The sequence below is a fragment of the Stigmatopora nigra genome, chromosome 21 (assembly GCF_051989575.1).
Source record: "Stigmatopora nigra isolate UIUO_SnigA chromosome 21, RoL_Snig_1.1, whole genome shotgun sequence".
Classification (NCBI taxonomy): Eukaryota; Metazoa; Chordata; class Actinopteri; order Syngnathiformes; family Syngnathidae; genus Stigmatopora; species Stigmatopora nigra.
Genome location: NC_135528.1, coordinates 9,466,823 through 9,485,481, shown reverse-complemented (window position 1 = coordinate 9,485,481; position 18,659 = coordinate 9,466,823). Strand labels below are relative to the sequence as shown.

General features: G+C 51.3%; 4 protein-coding genes across 12 annotated transcripts in view; 1 reads left to right on the top strand and 3 right to left on the bottom strand.

Annotated features, from left to right (window-relative positions):
* hsd17b8 (hydroxysteroid (17-beta) dehydrogenase 8) overlaps positions 1-2,726 on the bottom strand; it is a 28,225-nt gene extending 25,499 nt beyond the window's left edge. For 7 of the 8 annotated variants that reach the window (XR_013330254.1, XR_013330255.1, XR_013330256.1 and 4 more), the window contains exons 1-6: positions 2,601-2,726; positions 1,885-2,090; positions 1,705-1,821; positions 1,503-1,598; positions 1,333-1,418; positions 1,180-1,264 (exon numbers count right to left, since the gene is read on the bottom strand). Coding sequence is in view for 4 of the 8 variants with exons in the window: in XM_077743143.1 (XP_077599269.1) it covers positions 1,180-1,264; positions 1,333-1,418; positions 1,503-1,598; positions 1,705-1,821; positions 1,885-2,090; positions 2,601-2,706 (696 nt within the window). In the remaining 4 variants the exon portion in view is untranslated. Of the gene's footprint in view, positions 1-266; positions 388-461; positions 537-683; positions 727-1,179; positions 1,265-1,332; positions 1,419-1,502; positions 1,599-1,704; positions 1,822-1,884; positions 2,091-2,600 lie in introns of those variants that run through there. The other variant, XM_077743144.1, reaches the window with a different exon arrangement.
* Positions 2,727-2,805: 79 nt separating this feature from the next.
* brd2a (bromodomain containing 2a) lies at positions 2,806-10,235 on the bottom strand. Its single transcript, XM_077743134.1, has 12 exons — positions 8,228-10,235; positions 6,689-7,001; positions 6,433-6,570; positions 6,217-6,361; positions 5,939-6,138; positions 5,299-5,862; positions 5,097-5,225; positions 4,832-5,029; positions 4,484-4,755; positions 4,070-4,389; positions 3,863-3,988; positions 2,806-3,642 (listed from the first exon to the last, which is right to left on the bottom strand). Exons 1-12 carry the CDS (start codon positions 8,257-8,259, stop codon positions 3,515-3,517), a joined length of 2,565 nt encoding a protein of 854 aa, XP_077599260.1. The 5' UTR covers positions 8,260-10,235; the 3' UTR covers positions 2,806-3,514.
* Positions 10,236-12,246: 2,011 nt separating this feature from the next.
* Positions 12,247-15,835, bottom strand: tap2a (transporter associated with antigen processing, subunit type a). Of its 2 annotated transcripts, XM_077743136.1 has the most exons (11): positions 15,204-15,826; positions 14,982-15,096; positions 14,746-14,876; positions 14,456-14,661; positions 14,175-14,372; positions 13,921-14,049; positions 13,644-13,832; positions 13,349-13,522; positions 13,012-13,171; positions 12,805-12,941; positions 12,247-12,714 (listed from the first exon to the last, which is right to left on the bottom strand). In XM_077743136.1, exons 1-11 carry the CDS (start codon positions 15,673-15,675, stop codon positions 12,517-12,519), a joined length of 2,109 nt encoding a protein of 702 aa, XP_077599262.1. In that variant the 5' UTR covers positions 15,676-15,826; the 3' UTR covers positions 12,247-12,516. The 2 variants fall into 2 exon arrangements, with proteins under 2 accessions (XP_077599262.1, XP_077599261.1); XM_077743135.1 differs by having other exon boundaries at positions 12,247-12,941; positions 15,204-15,835.
* Positions 15,836-16,214: 379 nt separating this feature from the next.
* tapbp.1 (TAP binding protein (tapasin), tandem duplicate 1) lies at positions 16,215-18,636 on the top strand. Its single transcript, XM_077743142.1, has 8 exons — positions 16,215-16,318; positions 16,653-16,841; positions 16,984-17,220; positions 17,290-17,667; positions 17,782-18,105; positions 18,214-18,315; positions 18,399-18,421; positions 18,493-18,636. Exons 1-8 carry the CDS (start codon positions 16,261-16,263, stop codon positions 18,502-18,504), a joined length of 1,323 nt encoding a protein of 440 aa, XP_077599268.1. The 5' UTR covers positions 16,215-16,260; the 3' UTR covers positions 18,505-18,636.
* The last annotated feature ends 23 nt before the right edge of the window (positions 18,637-18,659 follow it).

Genomic DNA, 18,659 nt, shown 5'->3' with positions numbered 1-18,659 from the left:
AGCATTGGCATTTGGGACACGATATCCCAATGCAGATGATTGGTTCAAATCCTTCTTGCGGTACCACAGCCTCACAATGAAATTCCAACGCAAACCTCGCCGGGCAACGACAAGAAAATCCACCAGGCAGACCGGCGAGTTTACAGAAAACAAGTGAGTGTAAGCAAATACTTTAGGCAAAACAGCCACACGACTCAAGCACAACTTCAACAACTCTGCTTCAAGACTGAGTCGCAAAGATAGAAAGTAAGCAAAGGAGACTGACACAGATTTGTGAAATCATTCTGTCACCCGATTTATTGGCACGGCCCGCAAACTAAAATATGGGGCAGCGACACCATGCAAACTCTGGCTCAGGCGTTCTGGTTTAACCCATGAAAAGGCCACCTGCGGGAGAAACAAATGCTACATTTGTTCACCGTTTGAAAGAGCGCAAAAGTGGCGCCGGCTTGCTCTCGTACCAGTCACTTCCAGGCTGGCCCCCGTGACGTAACGGGCGTCGTCCGAGGCCAGGAAGGCGCACACGTCGGCCACTTCTACGGGGCGGCAAAGTGCAAACGCTGGCTTTGGCTACCGTACGGCGCTAACATGACTTTGGCGGCCCAAATAAGGACACCGGCAAAGTCAAGCCAGTGCCGTATGGTGCAAAATTAGGGAGAAAATTGGTAAAAAGGGAAAGTGACCTGCTGCCTCGCCCATCCTGCCCAGAGGTACCAGAGACTTCATCTGATACAAAGAAAAACAAAAAGAGGCCACCGCTAAGTTCAATTTGGCATTCACAAATCTGTGTCAGACTCATGTGTCATTTCAATAGATCATGTATGAATGAGGACTATGCACGACATGCTTTTGAAACCATGTACCATAAAAGAGCATTCTATGGAAGAGCCACTGCGTGGCAGTATGGAGCAGAACACAAATGCTTTTCTAATTCTCGCATGTAGTATTTACAATTGATCGAAGATGACAATGCGATTGATTTTGGACGAAAGCAGATTCATTTTTGGGTCTTAAAGGCTTCTTTTCGCACACCACTGACTTGATTTTCAATTGCTGAGTTTGAACTTTGACCTCAAATGCTATTGACTTGCTCATAGAAAATCTAGTCAAGCACAAAGTGGCTTTGAAATAACCTCAGCTGTAGTGCTATTCCTTCAAAGTAAGCACGGCATGTCCTACCTTGACGATGACCTTCTCGGGCACTTTGTCCGTCATGGGAGTGGATATAAATCCCGGCAACACACAGTTGCAGCGAATCCCAAACCTGGAGCCAGCGGAACAAAGGTTAGACCACGTGGGACCACGCCGTCCGTCCCCCATTCCAGGACTCACCTGGCGAGCTCCTTGGCGGCCGTCCTGGTTAAAGCCTCCACTCCTGCTTTGGAGGCGGCGTAATTGGCCTGTCCCATGTTTCCTACCTGGGAAAAATGTCCGTTGAGGTCAACGAACTCCAGGAGGTGTGACCAAAACAGTTTGGGGGTGGCCTTTTAACTAACACTTACTTTGCCCACAATGCTGCCCACGGTAATAATGGATCCTTTGGTGGCTCCACACGCCACCAGGGCCCCCGCCACCGCCTGAATCAGCAAAAAGGAGCCCTGGAGAGAGAGAGAGAGAGAGAGAGAGGGGGGGGGGCACTTGGCCAGATCAGACGCAGTCGGGAAAAAGCGAGACACCACCCCAACGGGAAGCCCATCTCCTCACCTTTAGGTTGACCCGGATCACCCTGTCAAATTGCTCCTCTTCCATGTCCAGGAGGAAGTGGTCCGCCGTGATGCCCGCCGCGTTCACGCACACTGACGGCGGCTGGAAGTAGCGGACCTACGTGGGGGCGAGGCCACGGTGACCACGCTGACAAACTATTCCAAGGGACAAATGACAAACCTGGATGGCGGTGAGCAGGTTGTTGACGCTGTCTTTTGACGCCACGTCCATCGCCGCCGCCGCCATGTGGGCTTGACCTCGGAGGTCAGACGGCAGACTTTGAAGAGTCCGGCGGGCCGAGGCCTCGTCCACGTCGGCGACCACCACCGAGGCGCCCTCGGAGGCCAGCCGACGACAAACGGCGCGACCAATCCCGCTGCCGCCGCCTGGGTGAGACGGATTGGTCCGTATGACTTTTACATTCACTGCCTAGCATTATTACATCCTCTGACATATTATGATTTACTGTATATAATGGATAACAGATTCTAATATGCTATCTATAGACTTTATACGTCTCCCTCCTCCGACCGGGATTTAATGATCCTGCCGGGTGTGTTAGAGAGGGGAAAAACGGAGAGTATAGTTGACTAAAACACACATCTGAAATCATTGTTCTTCCACTTGTTTTCGTTGATATCTCACATACACGTTATTTACAGCGTAAAATCCGGGCAAAAAAGTAGGAATCATTTAACGCCGGGTCTGATTGGGTGCACCTGTTTGAGAATCCCAAAGCAAACTTTGCTTTGGGATTCTCACATTTGTTTTGACGTGCAAACAACAGGACGAAAAACGGCCGAGACGGGACTCCCAACTTATTCCGCATCTTAACAAATGACTTTATGAGCATTACGGTGTGTATTTTGAATGCAATTAGTTGCATTTTGACTTACCAGTCACCAGTGCCAACCTTGACACGAGTCGCCCGGCCGCCATATTCCCTTTTGTGTTTAGGCAATACTGCAGTTGGCCACTAGGTGGCACCGGAGGCGCTATCATGCGAAACGAGGAAGAACGTTGTGAGAATTTCTTCATTTTAATAAAACATTTGAGCTCATTTAACACTTTCCATGCAACACTCTTCAGTACACAAATGCCTTTGGTTTTTTTCCTCATCTTTTTATTTGCAATTTGTACACGAGGTAAAGACCAAAAAAAAAAATCTTTGTCTTCGCAGCTTTTGCTTTTTATTAGTAAATTGGTCACGGGAGCAAACAAGTAGAGAGAAAGACTGGGGAGGGGAAAAAAAAAAACAAAATTGTCAACTAAATGATAACGTCACATCGCACAGGTGGAGTGCCACGTGGTGGAAAGGTACACGGCCCGTTTTTTTTTTTCAACGCCTGCGTCAAAACTATGGAGAAGTTGAGCAGGCCTCGCACTGGCGCACACGTCTTTTTCTCCAGCGCTTTTCAAGAGCCTACTTGCACACACTCGCTTCCCAAAGAGGGAGATAAAAATGCTTCTTTATAAAAGAAAAACAGTTCTATAGCTGTACAGAACACCTACACACACCGCCAAGACAGCGAGCACGGTAAGAAGGGAAATCACCCCACGATAAGGACTCTGGCTCCGGCACCCCGACGCATGCAGCAACGCCAGCAACACCACACCCCCCAACCCCCCCGCCCGCCCCGATTCCACGACGGGACGCCCGTCCTCGCTCGGCCTCCGTCCGGCGCCGTCTCCCCCGGGCCGGAAGCGGCCGTCCCGGTCGGTCCGGCGGGTCCCTTGGGCCAAACCCCCGTTCAAAAAGTAAACTGGGGAGGGGGAGGGGACGAAAGAAAAAGGAAAAGTCTTTTGTCTCTCAACCAGAGTCGGACTCGCTGGTGTCGGAAGAGGACGAGGAGGAGGAAGATGAGGAAGAGTCCGAGGAGGAGCTGCTGGCGCTGAGGCGCGACGGCTGAGTGCTCGACTCGGCGGATGGTTTCTCCACTAGGGGGAGAAGAAAACAAGTGCTTATGGATGATGCGCCACTGGGAAAAATCGCCAGTTCCAAAAGGTTTGACTGGGGAACGTTGCATTGAAAAATCAGTCCTTTTTTGGGGCTGCCATTCTCTGAAAAGCCATGATTTTAACCCGTGTACTCCCAAAAATGGCTGTTGTTTTGGTGCATTATTTGGTTAGTGGGACTTTTGGCGTGGATGTGACTCACGTTTGGCTTTGGTGGGCTTCTTGCCAGAGTTGAGCTGGCCGCTGACATCCATCAGCCTCCTCTCCAGCTCCAGTTGTTTCTCCAGAGCCAGCTCCTCACGTGACTTTCCCGCACTATTCTTGATGGCTTTTGAAAGGCAAAAAAAAAAAAAAAAAAAGGATGAGCGTGGGCATAAATGGAAAAAGGGCAAAGCGACAAAGGTCTCACCGTAAGGCTTGCGCGGCTTCTTCCTCAGGCACGTCATGACGTAGCGCTCCAGCTCCCGTAGCGTGGACGGCTTGAGCAGCTCAAAGTCGATCTCGATCTCCTCGGGGTTGGTGTCTCGGAGGGACGGCTCGCGCGATTGGATGATGTAGACGGCGCGGCCCAGCTTCTCGCCGGGGAGCTTGTTGATGTCCAGGCTGAGCTGGCGCTTCTCGTCGTACGACATGGGCGCCGTCTCCTCCTCCTCGTCGGAGTCAAAGTGGGGGACGGGGGGCTCGGCGACGGCCGGCGGCACGCTGAACATCACGCCTCCCTTTTTGGACCTGACCACAGAGAGAGAAAGTGACAGAAAAAGTCAAGAGCACTGGTAGGTTGTCACGTCCCTACTTGTCCAGCAGGGGGCGCCGGGACACTTACTTGCTCTTGTTGTTTTTCTTGCTCTGGGACTTTTTGATGGGGATGAGAGGAACTCCTCCTCCTCCTCCTCCTCCCACGGTCTTATTGCTCTTTTTGACATTTTTGCTGACTTTGGGGGTCTTGGGCGGCCTGATGGGGACCAGCTCTTCTTCTGGCTTGGGATGCTTCTCGCTCTTCCTCCTCTTCTTCTTGCCCTTCTTCTCTTTCTTCTTCTTGGGCTTGACGATGGGTCCCTGGGAAAGCGCCGTCAGCTGCTCGTGGACGGCTTTCAGCTGGGAAAGAGACGAGGCAAAGTCACAAAAGGGTTCCGTGGTTTTGGGCCTTGCCCGTCCCGCCCCGGCACCCTACCTGCTCCTGAAGCTCGGCCAGGCGGTTGGCTCGCTCCTCCTCGGAATCCGAGCTGGGGCTGCTCTCGCTCTCGCTCTCCTCGCTGCTCAGCTCGCTCTCCGAGGAGGACGAAGACGACGAGGACGAAGAGGACGAGGAGCTCTGCGGCGCCGCCGGCTGCTCGTCGGGCATTTTGGCAAAGAGGAACTCAAAGACGTCCTGCGGGCATCCAAGGGTCAGCTCTCGGACGACGGCGGTGGCGGCGGCGGCCGGCTTGGCGACTCACCTGCAGCTTTCGAGCCATGGCCACCACGTCGTGGTCCGGCGGGTTGTACTTGTAGCAGTTGGAGAACATCAGCCTGACGTCGGCGGAAAACTGCTGCGCCTCGGCGTACTCTCTGCTGTCCATTTTCCTCTGTGGGCCAAGTTAGCACATTTTTTCTCGTTGTTGTTGACTTTAGTCCCTCCACGGAGGAGCCCCGGCCTACCTTGATGGTGCTGAGGTCCATGGGCTGCTTGATGATGTCGTGGTAGTCGTGCAGACCCAGCGAGGAGGCGTCCACCGGCTTGTAAAAGGGCCAGGCGTAGGCGGCGTGCTTCTTGGAGAGGAGCTCCTTCAGGACGCCGCTGCAGTAGCGCAGCTGCGGCGACAGCTTGCTGCGGCGCACCGGCGTGGGCAAGATGGAGTCGGGCAGGTCCTTCTTGGGGGGCTTGATGGGCCGCCCGCTCACGCCTCTCCTGCAGCCGCCGGGGGCCTTGGCGCCCCCCAGCATGACCGGCCCGTGGTCGGCGTTGACCGCCAGGCCCTGGTTGAGGGCCAGACCCTGCCCCAGGTTCAGGCCTAAACTTTGGCCCAAGCCGAGGCCGGCGCCGCCGCCGTCGTGATGGTGGTGTTGGTGGTGGTGGTGACGGTCCACTCCGAGCGCGGCCAGGGTCAGCGGGGAGTCGTGCCCCATGCTCAGGTTCATGCCGCCCACGTTCATGGAGTTCACGAGGGGCATGGCCACCGTGGTCGGAGTGGTGGTGTCCGCTTTCCTCTTCACGCCCTTTTTCTGTCGACCCAGGCGGGTACATTTGGGTTAACCCCTTCCTTCCACCTTTCATCTTTCAAGGCAAATGGACGCTCACCTTGGTGGTGGGCATGGTGGGCGGCAGGCCCGCCACGGCGGGGATGCCGTGCTCGCCGTGCAGGGCCAGCCCGACATTCTTGGACACCACGGTCTGCGGCGCCACCGACAGGATGCTTTCGGGAGTCTCCGGGGTGGGCGGAGAGTACACCGATTGGGACACGGCGGGCACCTGGTGAGCCGTGGTGATTCCTCCGGAGACTGGAGACGAGATGGCGGCGTTCCATTAAGTGCCACGGTCCTGGCCCTTTAAAAGGCCCTTTGGCGGCCGCTACTCACTGGCTCGACCCCGCTTGCCCACTTTGACGGGTCTGCTCCGCGGAGGGGGCGGGCTCAGGTCCACCTCGTCGGGAGGCATCTGGGCCACTTTCTGCAGAAAAGCTTTCTCCAGCGACTGGGCCATCAAGACGATGTCGTCCGAGGGCTGCAAGAGACACCGTTGAGACACGGCGGCGACGGCGCGCGTGTGCCAACCGACCGACCCGCCCTCCGTACCTTGTTGTAAATGTAACAGTTGGTAAACATGGTGTTAAAGTCTTGTATGCATTCACTGGCACTGTAGTAGTAGTTGGTCTCCAGCCTCTTCTTGATGCTGCCCAAGTCCATGGGGATCTTGATGATCTTGTGATAGTCCTGACAGACAGACAAATGCAGGTGCATGAACAAACCAGTCATTTTTGGACACGCGAGCTCCCTTTCCCGGTCAAATGGCGATAACCTTAAGCATTTTTTTAATAGGAGGCATACTCACGGGCAGGTTGAGCTTGACGGCATCCACGGGCTGATGGAAGGGCCAGGCAAAGTGGTGTCGCCACAGCGATTTGAGCAGGACCTTCTGCAAGAACTGCAACTGGTTGGTCATCTTGCCCTGTCGCCCGGCGTCTTTCATCGGCGGCAGCTGAAGGCCGGGGGCGGCGGCGGCGCTCTGGCAGTGGGGGGGCATCCCGGGGCTCTCAAAGCCCTCGTAGAGGAGGGACGGCTTCCGGATCCGTTTCCCCGCCGTACCCGAGCTCTGATCCAGTGCAGTCAGCCCCATTAGGCCACCGTCCAACCCACCTTGTGAGCTGCGGAGAGCACAGTGGGGCATCTTAGCGGGGGCTGTGAGGCAAGGCAAGATTTAACGCCTCACTTTGGGCTACTTTGATTCGCCGAGGGGGGACTAGGTCAACTTTTAATTGCATCATCAGTCACGTGATCAAAAAGCCCCGAGATAACGTGAAAGTTTCCTCTAGCAAATATTTCTTGTTTTTTTTATACTCAGCAGGAAGTGCTGCTTTGACCTGCAACGTGGCTTCACTTGACTCACTAGCGCCCCTAGTGACCGCTTTGTGTATAAACTCACATTTAGCAGTCGGTTACTAGTTTACACAGCAACGTTCTGCTGCACTGCTACTTATTTTTTGTTGAAAAAATAAATAATCTTTAAATAACCAAAAGGTACAATTTAGTGTATATTTTTGAATGATAGAGCCTTTGGAAACATTTGTCATTGAGGAGAGATTTATTTTATTTTTTTAAGATACAACATGAGAAAACAAAAGTGGGGGTAAACATAGGTAGCGAAATAGCACCAGTGGTTATCACAATGTCAATATTATTAAAATACAAGTTTAGTGGAGGAATTCTATTTGTCATTACGTCTCTGAAGGTTCCCAGTTCCAGGTCAAGATCATCTGTAAATTCGAACCAAATGGACTGTTTGTTCAATTTATTTGTCTGAAAACATACAAACCTAGCTTAGACGGCTAGTAAAAAGAACATTTAAAATGTTGTCCGAGTGACATTGGGGACTGTTACCGGGGCAACACACCACACAAACCAGGTGATTGGCGCTTTACTGGCGTCATACGTCGGAACGTTTACCGGTTTCAGCGGAACACCCACCGGCTTCTACCATCACAACAAAGCACCCGAAAGGCACAAGTATAGGTCCTTTGGTCCACACAAAAACGTCGTTCGTTCTAAAGCGTATTAATACATCGAAGAGGGGCCAAATGGCGCACGCCAGTTAGCCGTATAGCTACACTAAAGATTACGGGAAGCTAATGCTAAGTAACGAAGCTAACAGCGGCGGTTCCTAACACGGCGCCGGCGTCATGCTTAACACCGAGCGAGCGTCATTTTCCACACATTTCAGTCCCGCACTATTCCTCATAAAAATGCTGTCAACCGCGCTAGTCAATTTCTTGTGGGAAAAATCGACTTTTAGTCCAAATACAAACAGCCATTCGTGACGACGGGTTTCATATTGCCCCGCACTGAAAGCTTAGTCAAGTTTACCAAAAGATACCTGTCAATCAGCGGGTTAACGGCCATATCCATTGGGATGGATCCGGATTGTTTTGCTAAAGCCCAGCCAGTATCCGGTTCCGTTCTGCTTCCCGTCTTTTCTTTTCTTTTTCCCCCTTCTATCCGTTCACTTGGGTGACTATGCAGCTCTCCTCCTGCTTGGTGGAAATGGCGCTTACCCGGTTACGCCAGCTGCTATATAGACCCATAACGCACCCTATTGGATACGCGTGGCGAAAACGTCCCCGCCCTTCGAGTGGTGATTCGCTCTTTGCATTGCCAGTCAACGTCACCGCACCCTGAAACGGCTTGTCTGCTCTTTAAAGACGAAAGCATTCAAAGCACACTCCGACGGTAAAGCGAGTCTTACGAAACTGTCCCCTTTGGTTTTTCCCAACCCTCTTTGCACGTCCATTTTACGTGAATGAGCGCCAACGGACATTTTGTTAAAACGGCGGGGGCGCTTCTAAACACGAAGGTCTGAAAACGGGAGAACTATGCAGAAAGGCGCCCAGTCATTGGCCGATATGAAAGTAGCGCGGGCTTTCAGAACAAACATCTCCAAGCCCATTGGGCGAGCGCCACGATGACGTGACGTCGGAGATCTTCGGACCTCTCCCCACTTACCAGGAGATCAGGCGCAGAAGGGCGCCGGTCGCCATCTTTAAGCACGACGGCTTCGAGTCAAATAGCAGTACAACGTTACAATTACATCTACAAACCGAATAAATGCCCCCTCCACACACGTTGTGTGTTACTAGGAAACAGAAATGCCAACACAAGTCGTGTTTGACACAAGTTAAAGGACACAAAAGGGGACAAAACGTCGATTGAACCATGACCCGCGTGGTGAACAAAGAATGCATAGACAAAACGGCTTAAAGGTATAGCGCAGTCATTAAAAACAACTGTCGATTTGTTAAATAAATAAATGGAGCGTCCGCAATATCCACGGTTGCACCGAACAACAGAATGACGCAGCAGTTTTATCACCGCCTTCAAAAACCACTGTTGCAAAGAGCTGTTAATCTAAAGTCCGATATTACAATATTCCATTTAGCAATACCTATACTTTAAAAAGCGGAGTTAAAGGAAAAACACCAGTAACAACAGGCAAAAACTGCTAACTAGGCATAACCAACTCGAAGCAAAAACAAACTAGTCGAACGTGTCAATGGTTACCCAACCACATGCGCCCATCCCCCACTCGCCAAGGTTACAGACGACCAACCATGTCACCCAAACATGCAAATAAAACTACTCAATAAAAAGGAAATGTAAAGGCAGAGAGCATTTGGTTAACAAAAGTGAAGTTTGTGTAATAAATAGGATTATTTTTAGGGATAAAAAAAACTATACCCCCTAAAATCACAAAGAGTAAAATAAAGATAATTGTAGAAAAGTAAATCCAAAAGATGGAGCGAAACTTGTCTTGAAAAAAATCTTCAGGTCTTCCAAAGCGATTCTTTTTTTTAGGCTACACATTATCTCCAACATGTCCGCCCTTCTCCATTCTTCAGGGCAGGGTGGGGGAGGGGAATCACGTGACCAGCTCCATCCCGAATCCCAATGCAGAGCGAAACTTGAAAACAGATCCCATTCACTTGAACGTAACATATCAAATATGTATCCAGGGTACGCCCGTTTCAATAGTAGTGGAAATAAAACGTCTTTCCCCCCCCACACACACCCGTGTGAATTCACCAAGTAATTCCAACCATTTGGTACGAAACGACGAAATAATCCTTAGAAAAGGCAAGAGTTTCATCGAGCTACCCTTTTCGGTGATTGGCCAGCGTTGATCATGTGACAAGACGATTCCTTTTTTGGGGTTATTTTAATAATTCTTGCTTATCCGGCTGTTATTTCTTCAAATTCGCCTTCTAAATAAACGTTTCTAAGATGACTCTTTAGTGTAGAAAATGTTGGAAGCGTCCAATTTATCCAAAAAGACGATCTGCCACAAGCTCGATAGTGCTGCGTCAAGACAAACCAGTGCGCATGCGTAACCGAAACTGAGCCCAGAGAGGGGCAGCAGTGCCCCACCTTCTTTTTTGTTTTGATTTTTCTGGGGTCAGTATTCATCATCGTGGAACCAATTGAGTGAATAAACAAACAAAACTCAGCATGACTTTTCCCTCAGGCATTAAATAATAAACCAAATTATTTAATTGTAGGCAAATGTAGGATCAGTTTAGTCATTTTAGTATTGACCAACATTCGACTAACCAATTTATTAATGAGATAGTTGGATTACATACCTTGCCCAGAATTTATGATATAAATGGGTCATGTGAGCATAGTATCATGATGGTCAAGTACTTTTTAAGGTAGTACTTCTTGAGATAAAGATGTTGATTTCTTTCTTGTGCCACTTCTCTGACGTGCATTTAATTTGCTTAACATCAGGTATAGCAGGTCCAGTATGTATCGGTCATTTTGCATGATTCGAGAGAGGTGGAACTGGTCTGGGGGGCGTGGTCAGAAGGGATTAGTACATCAGTACAATCAGCCGCCTGTGAGTCATCACCAGTCTTTTTTATCTTGGTAAACAAACAAGCACACAACACAAGCAGGCCGCGTTTTAGGTCAAAAAAGCTTTTCAGCTTTGGCCAGGAAATGGAAGACAGTCATGGATTAGTGGCCTTTGTATTTGTAATGGCCAGTTGAGATGTGAGGTAGACGAGCGGGCGGGCCGGCGGGCGGGCGGGCCCACAACCCCCGATGATGCAGTCGCTCCCAAAAAAGCAAAAAGAAAAGGCGTCAGCTGGCCCAGCAAGCCGAGAGCAGCCGTCCGTCCACTCACCCAGAGAGCGTTTCCACGCCAATGGCAGCATGGCCGGCGTCCTTTTTCCGTGGGGCCGGAAACTGGAGGCGGGCCGAGCAGATCACGGAGATGAAATGAGATTACGTCAGATTAACATGCTTTCTAATCCATCCACTAATCGCTTTTGTAGTGGCTCTCTTGGGAAGCTTGTGTGTTGAAAAGTTGCATCATTTCAAATGTACGCACCAAAAATGAAGCCAAGTGGGGAAAAGAAGTTACACATTCAATTCAAGATGCGCATTTCTTTGCTTATCTTTGGCAAATGTGGAATGCTAGTGGTACGTGGATGAATCGTTACAAAGTACAGTTCAGTTGTATTTCACTCTTCATGAACAATGTCAACTTTGTGGACTTCAAATGTTACAATAACGTATTATACTGTAAATTGAGTTCTAACCTTGTCCGAGGAATAAATTCCACTTGTCACAAAATTCATAAAATGCTATTTTCTTAAAGGATACATCTTCCGTAATGTATTATAATGATATTGGTGGACTATATAATTGATTAACAGTGAGCTAATTTCAATTATTTTCACATCATATTTATAAAATGTCTGTTTATATACATCTAACTTTAAGTGAATTGAATATTTAAACATACATGTCCTTATAATCTAGTTTCCCTGCTCTCAAACAAGTTATTTCAATGCACTCTTGTCAATAGATCATTCAAATAAAGCTGTTCTGAATGTGAAACGTTGCCTTCAAATGTCTTTGTCATGCTCACTAGGTCACGACCTTCCCCACGTAGTATGTGGGGGGCATATGTCGCCCTCTGGCGGACGCGTTAGGTAGTCGTCCTTCTGCCAGGATTATAATATATTCACTATAACGAATGGCTCAAGCAAAATGGACGATTGGGAGTCGTATAGCTTTTTTTCAAAGGACCGATGAATTAAAAGGCTTTAATGCGGACATATTTGTATATCTTGGTAATAACTTGGGGACAGCAGAATAGCAAATGAGAATCCATGATATTTTGTTCCCAAGAGTGCACCTTTTTTCCTTTTTCCTCTTTTGTAATGCACGAATGACGCGGCTGTTTTTAAACGCAACATCTATCTAACACTAGGTGGCACTATAAACGAGCGTTCAATGCAAATCAAGCGTTTAATGGCAAAATTGGTTTAAAAAAGTAAATGTTCGAATTATTTTCTTTGGTGTAGAAAATGTTCACAATCTATAGTTAAATGAATCATTAAATAATGCTTTATTATTGAAAATAGTCAAATACTGTATATTTATATTTCATTTATACATTAGATACACCTGTAAAAAACTGAAAACAGCAACATTACAAACCAGACAGATACAATTATAAAAATATAGTGCACATCTTTTTTGAAGGTATTCATGTGTTTCAATGGCTCTTTTTGGGGGCTAGCGGTGAGAAAATCAAAGACGTCAGAGAAGATCGTTAGAAAAATATCAAGCTAGCCTCATTCTAGGCCAGAGTGGACGTTAGCTTCCGGTGGTGGCAAATCTCTTTCTCATGTCACAGTAAAGAGCGTTCTTCTCCAGCAGCTGGCGGTGGCTCCCTTTCTCCCCGACGGCGCCGCCGGCCATCAGCGCAATCTGCTGGGCCTTCTCCACCAACTCCAGCTTGTGAGTGATCAGCAACACGGTGCGGTCGCCACCCGCCGACAGATTCCGCAGGACCTGCGGCGCACAAAAGGCAGAGAACCCCCCCCCCTCCTGAGTGGGCCACCGCGAGCCAGGCACCCTCCACCCGCCGTCCAAGGGCTCTACCTCGGTCTCCGAGTGGCGGTCCAGGGAGCTGGTGACTTCGTCCAGGACCAGAACCCGCGGCTTTCGGACCAGCGCCCGAGCCAGGGCCACGCGTTGACGCTCGCTCTTGGACAGCGCGGCCCCTCCCTCGCCGACCTCTGACGGAGCGGCAACGACGGGGTGAGCCCCACGTCAAAGGCGTGGCGGCGTGGCGGCGTCTGGGCTCACCGGTGTCGTAGCCGTTCTCCAAGCGAGCGATGAAGTCGCCGGCGTCGGCCCGGCGCGCCGCTTCCTCCACGGCCTCCGGAGTGCAGTCCTTCATCCCGTAGGCGATGTTGTACCTGAGGGAGCCGGAGAAAAGCACCGGCTCTTGGCTGACCACGGCGATCTGTCCAATGGCAAAGGAGCAGCGTTAGTGGCATTTTAGCTAACTGTTCCCTTGTACAACAATAAAGCCATCAACACGATGCTAACGCTAAAGTCAGTGGATTGCTGAGTCCACTGAGGAGAGACTGGAACGTAATGTCAAAATCCAGGTTTGCAGGGGGGGGGGGGTCTCTCTCACCTTGTCGCTTAGATAGCGGCGGTCGTACCATTCCAGTGGGACGTGGTCTAACAGGATTTGTCCACCTTGGGCTCGATACAAGCCCTTGAGAAGGCTGGCGCAGGTGCTTTTTCCCTCTCCGGACACGCCGATCAATGCCGTCAACTGACCCGCGGGGAGCTCCAAAGAGAACTTCTGCTCAGAAAGACGTATGGGAGATTTAGCTTTGGGGTAGAACTTGTCTAAGTGTAAGATTGTGGAGGATTGGAAAAGAAAAAAGCAAAACCTTGAAATGACATTATGAAGCAGCACCCACCCGCAGTACGGCCGCATCGGGGCGCGTGGGGTAGGCAAAGTCCAGATCCCGGAAGAGAACGTGCCCGGCCAGTGGCTCGGGGGCCGCCTCCCCGCCGGCCCCCATCTGAGCTCGGCCATCCAGAACTTCCAGAACTTTAGCGGCGGCTCCCACCGACGTCAACATGTTGCCGCTGATGGTAATCAGCATCTGGGAGCATCAGAAGCTCTCTCTCATCGGGATCCCACACACTGGGAATACGCCTCGGGGAGACGCCACACGGCCACACGGCGCGTACCCTGATGTTTTGCCCCATTTGGGATTGGTAGAGGATAAAGGAGACCAGCTGGCCCACGCTCATCTGGCCCTTGTGGATGATATGACGTCCGTACCACAACATCAGCACCCGCACGACCATACCAGTCAACTACAGACACACACAAATCACATTGTCTGGTCTACACGGGGCATGTGGAAAAAAAAAGGTGATTGTTTTTGCCATCCTTTTTTTTCCTTTTTGTTGAGCAGTAGTAGTGTGTCCAAAAGGTTTACCCTCCGCGCCAAAAGGGCCGCAACCCAGACCAGGCGTTGTCGTTTCTTGAGCCGGTGCGTCTCCAGCAAGCACTTCTCGTAGCGGCCCACTTCCAGTTTCTCCGCGTGGAAGCGCCTGGCCGTCCGGACGGCGAAGATGACCTCGCCGGCCGCTCGGTTGGACGCCGTCACCGAGTCGTTGGTTGCCGTGGCCAGCCGCTGGAAAGCCCGGGGGGGGGGGGGGGGGGGAAATCACCGATGGCGGCGGTGGCCAGTTCCGAACGCGGGTCGCCGGCTTTTACCTGGTGGTGCTCGTCGTTGAAGGTCTGGATGAGAGCCGTCACGGGGACTTCCAGGAGCACTAAAAATGTCAGCGTCCACGACAGCTCCGACATCAGCGCCACGGTGTACAGCGTGACCATGAGGGTCCGCAACAGGACGTTGATGTTCAGGCACACCGCTTGGGCCATCAGGGGAATGTCTTTGGACAGCGAGGACGTCAGTTCACCTGAACGCCCGGACAAAAACTGTCAAAGCATTCAAATAGGAAGGAGGTATAGGACTGCCTGGAAAAGACACTATCCTATCCGACCTGTATTTTTGGTGTCAAAAAATGCCATTTCCTGTTGTGTCTGGGCTTGGAAAAGATCTCCCTTGACTCGGCACTGGAAGGAGCCGATGGCCCACATGAGGAGACCTCCTCGACCTCCCGTGCCCACCGCGCTGGCCAACCACCACAAGGAGAAAGGAGAGACGGAAATGGAAATATCACAATGATGATATAATGTAAGGTAATAGGCAGATGAGAATGTGATTGCGTCAACTCACCTCCCCGCTGAGAACAAAGCCATAAAAAACAGGGCCGACGAGAATTCGGCTGGCACGTAATTGTCACGCAGGTTGTCAATCACCTTGCCCGTGTAAAACTGGATCTGGATCTGACCTGACACACACACATTTCCTAATCCTCAGACCTTAAAGTCATTGAATTACAACGCCCAGCCCCAAATAACAGCCAGGGCCAGTGCGCCCCTGCATGGCTGAACTCACACACGGCCGCCAGGGTGAGAAAGAAAAAGCCCCCGAGCAGCACAAAGCAGTCCGGCCAGTACATCCGAAGCACCCTCGCCAGCAAAACTAGGCGCTTTTCTTGTTCGTCTTTACGGGAGTTCGAACCCGGCACACCGAATTCCCAAAACAAGGCGGCGAGCAGCGAGGCTGTGGCGCTCGTCGCCCACAATCGGGCGCCCCCGACGGCCATTCCGGACAGGTGCTCGGCCCCGAGGCTCTGCAGGACGGCGGGGAGAGTAGTGTGCACGGCCAGGAAGCGAGCCGGCCCCGGGGGGAGCTCCCCGAGGTTGATCGCGTAGACGGCGAGCAGCGTCAAACAAGTGCGGAGGAACGCCAAGAGCCAGACGGACGAATCTAGCGCCTCCGTCGCGATGTCAACCGCGTACGCGTCCAAGACAAGAGCCAAAAAGACGGACAATATTAGGCGCGGGGTTGAAGTCTTTCTCGCCATTTCGCGAGAACAATGTCACACGCTTCAAACGGACGTAGAACTCAATTAGAGAGCAGAAATCCATCTCGATGACAAGTGGCGAGGGGGGCGTGGTGGCAGTGGGCATGCGCAGTGGAGCTTCAACAAGTGGACTTTGACGGAACAACTTCTAATAAACCACGTGATTTTCTTTCTGTTTAAAAAATGTAATTTACATTGTTTAGCATTTGTTTAGTTATCAAATTTAAATTGAAAAAAAACGAGTGTTAAAAGTATTAATTAGTGTAAAAAAACAACTTCAACTGCTGGGACTATTTACGTCGATGAAGCCGCCATATTGGATGTGGCGCGCGTAATAAAACACCCTAAACACAAGTTTATCGGAGCGGTAAGCCACATAGCAAAGGGAAGAGAATAGTCGTGGAAAAATGTGGTCGTCGTCGTCGTCGTTTGGAGCAGCGAAATGAACGTGTAGCGTTTCTCCTTTAAGCTACATCTGGCAAGAAAGCGAAAGTGAAAGCAATGCGCATTATGTCGTCGTTGCTTTAGCTTAGCTGCGCGTTCAAATGGAGAAAAGATAGGACAAAAAGGATTTGAGCAACTAAGATGAACATTCGGTTTGTTTGCAACCTTCTCCTCGTTACGTTTTGCTGCTTTTCCCAAGGTATGAGCCACATTCGACGTACATTTAAATATGCCTCCTGTGTACTTTCCCGTATTCCATTTCTGCCCAATTAAAAATGTCGAATGTTACTACTTTTTATGAATGCCTTCACAACGACAAGAACTTTGCTTTAGTTTTGTTCCTTTTGAGATTTCCTTCGCAACAACAACAAATGGTCAAATAAACTTGAGTAAACGTATCTTACATGTTTTTAATGCATGTATATATTTACATGGATTATTTACCAACCACCGACTCACCCATTTAAAACTACTATATGCTATACACCATGAAACATTCCGCCATCAATTCAAGCCGCCGTGCCTTCCCACAGCCTCTATCGGCCACAAATGTCCGCCACTGGAGTGCTGGTATATCAAGGAACGGACGGCTAAAGGAGGTCTAACGTCAGCCCCCGGCCAGGACAAGTCCCTCCTCCACATCTGGACAGAAGCCGAAGCCGCCGCCGGGCCACCAGAGTGGTCCGACGACCCCAGCATCCAGAGAGTCTACGCGGTCGCTGGTCTGTTCACTCAATTGAAATGAGTAGTTGTTGATCCAAAAGGCTTCTTCACCTGCAGGCTGTAGTTATGGAGTCCTTGTCATTCAAAGACACCAAGCGGTTAGCTAACATGGCCGCTTGTGCTCTCCATCACCCCGTTCAGATCCGGCAGCCACTCTGTGTCACGGTACCCCCGGAGGCTCCGTCCGCAAAGCCTTTTGCGAGCTCAGCCCTTTCCAGCCGCATCCGTCCAACGTCCAATGGGCCGCCTCGCTGGCCGAGGACTTCAGCCCTGCCCACCTGCAAGCCGATTGGTATTCCGCCACCGTGGAAGAAGCGGACGGACGGCGCGCCACGTCCGCCATCATGCGCGCGCCCACCGGAAGCCAGCGGCTGGACGGTAAAAACGGCGGCGTCCGGGCTGGACCGGGCTCGGTATCGAACTGGTGACTCTGCCTTCCCCGCTCAGTGGTCCTCAGTCTGACCAGCCAAACGCGAGCGGTGCGTTCCCGGCTCGGGGAGCCGGTGACGCTGGACTGCCACATGTGGGCCGACGCCGCTTCCCCGGCGTCCGAGTCCGGCTTTGCCGTGGAGTGGCGCTACCAGTCCCGTGGCGACGGCCGACTGCTCCTGGCCTACGACGGCAAGGAGGACCGGCTGTACCAAGAGCCGGGGGGTGCCGCCGCCGCCGCCGCCGCCGCCGTCCTGGACTTTGAGGGCTTGCACCGGAATGGCGACGCCTCGCTCACGCTGCAGAAAGCACAGGTAGAAGACGGCGGACTTTACATCTGCATGGTGTACCTGCCGCACCTTCTGACTCAGATCACCATGGAGCTGGAGATCGTAGGTCCGTCCTTTCAAATATACTGTCGCCATTGGAGGGGCACTCAAACGGTATGCACAGTTGCGTCTGAAGAAATTGCCTTTGTTTTTTTTTCTTCTTCTTCCCTTTTCCAAGCAGAAGCTCCTTCTCTGTCCATCCACCCGTCCCCGCTTCCCACGGTTCCTCCCGGGCAGACTTTGACGGTCCAGTGCCTGGCCTCCGGTTTCACCCCTCACAACCTGGACTTGAGCTGGGAGTTGAAAGGCCTCGACGGGGAGAGCCGCTCCCTGGGACCCGGACGCCTCTCCGGCCACAGGCGCTCCCGGGACGGCACCTTCGGTCAGGACGCGCGGCTGGAGCTGGACACGTCCGATCCGGTGCTGGGGCGCGGGGGCCAGCTCACCTGCGTCGCCAAGCACCTCGGGGGGACGAGGCGCGTCAGCGTGCCCCTTCGAGTCATTGGTAAGATTAGGGTTTGTTTTTCCCCTCATAATGATTTTAGGGCACGGGAAGTCCTCGGGTTAGCGTGTGCCCGACCCGGGACGGGAAAATGGACTCTCGGCATTTCAGGTTTCAGCTCGCCGTCAGTGGAGGACTCCATGGCCATGGTGGGCGTGGCCTTGGTGCTCTACGGCCTCTTCAAGCTCGTCTCGTGGACATTCATCCCGACGGGTGGGAACATGATGTCAGATATTTCATGCCCTCTAAAGTGGGATTACGGTACTATTTTCTTCTTCTTTTTTTTACCTTTGTAGGTTCAAAAGAAGCAGAAGACAAGGCAAGTTAATTTTTCGGCATTACATTTTAAAAGGAAAATCTGAGTTTGACGTCACTTTTAACTTCCCGTAGAAAGAGGAGTGAAGAGGCTGCTGACACCCGCTTTTTCTTATGCGCATCACTGGAAAAATAAGTCCAATTCAAATTGGATTCTGATGTTTTTGATTTGGAACATTGAATAAGAGCAGCTACGAATAAAGTGTGACTTTATTTTCATGGTTGTCTGATTCGTTTTTGCC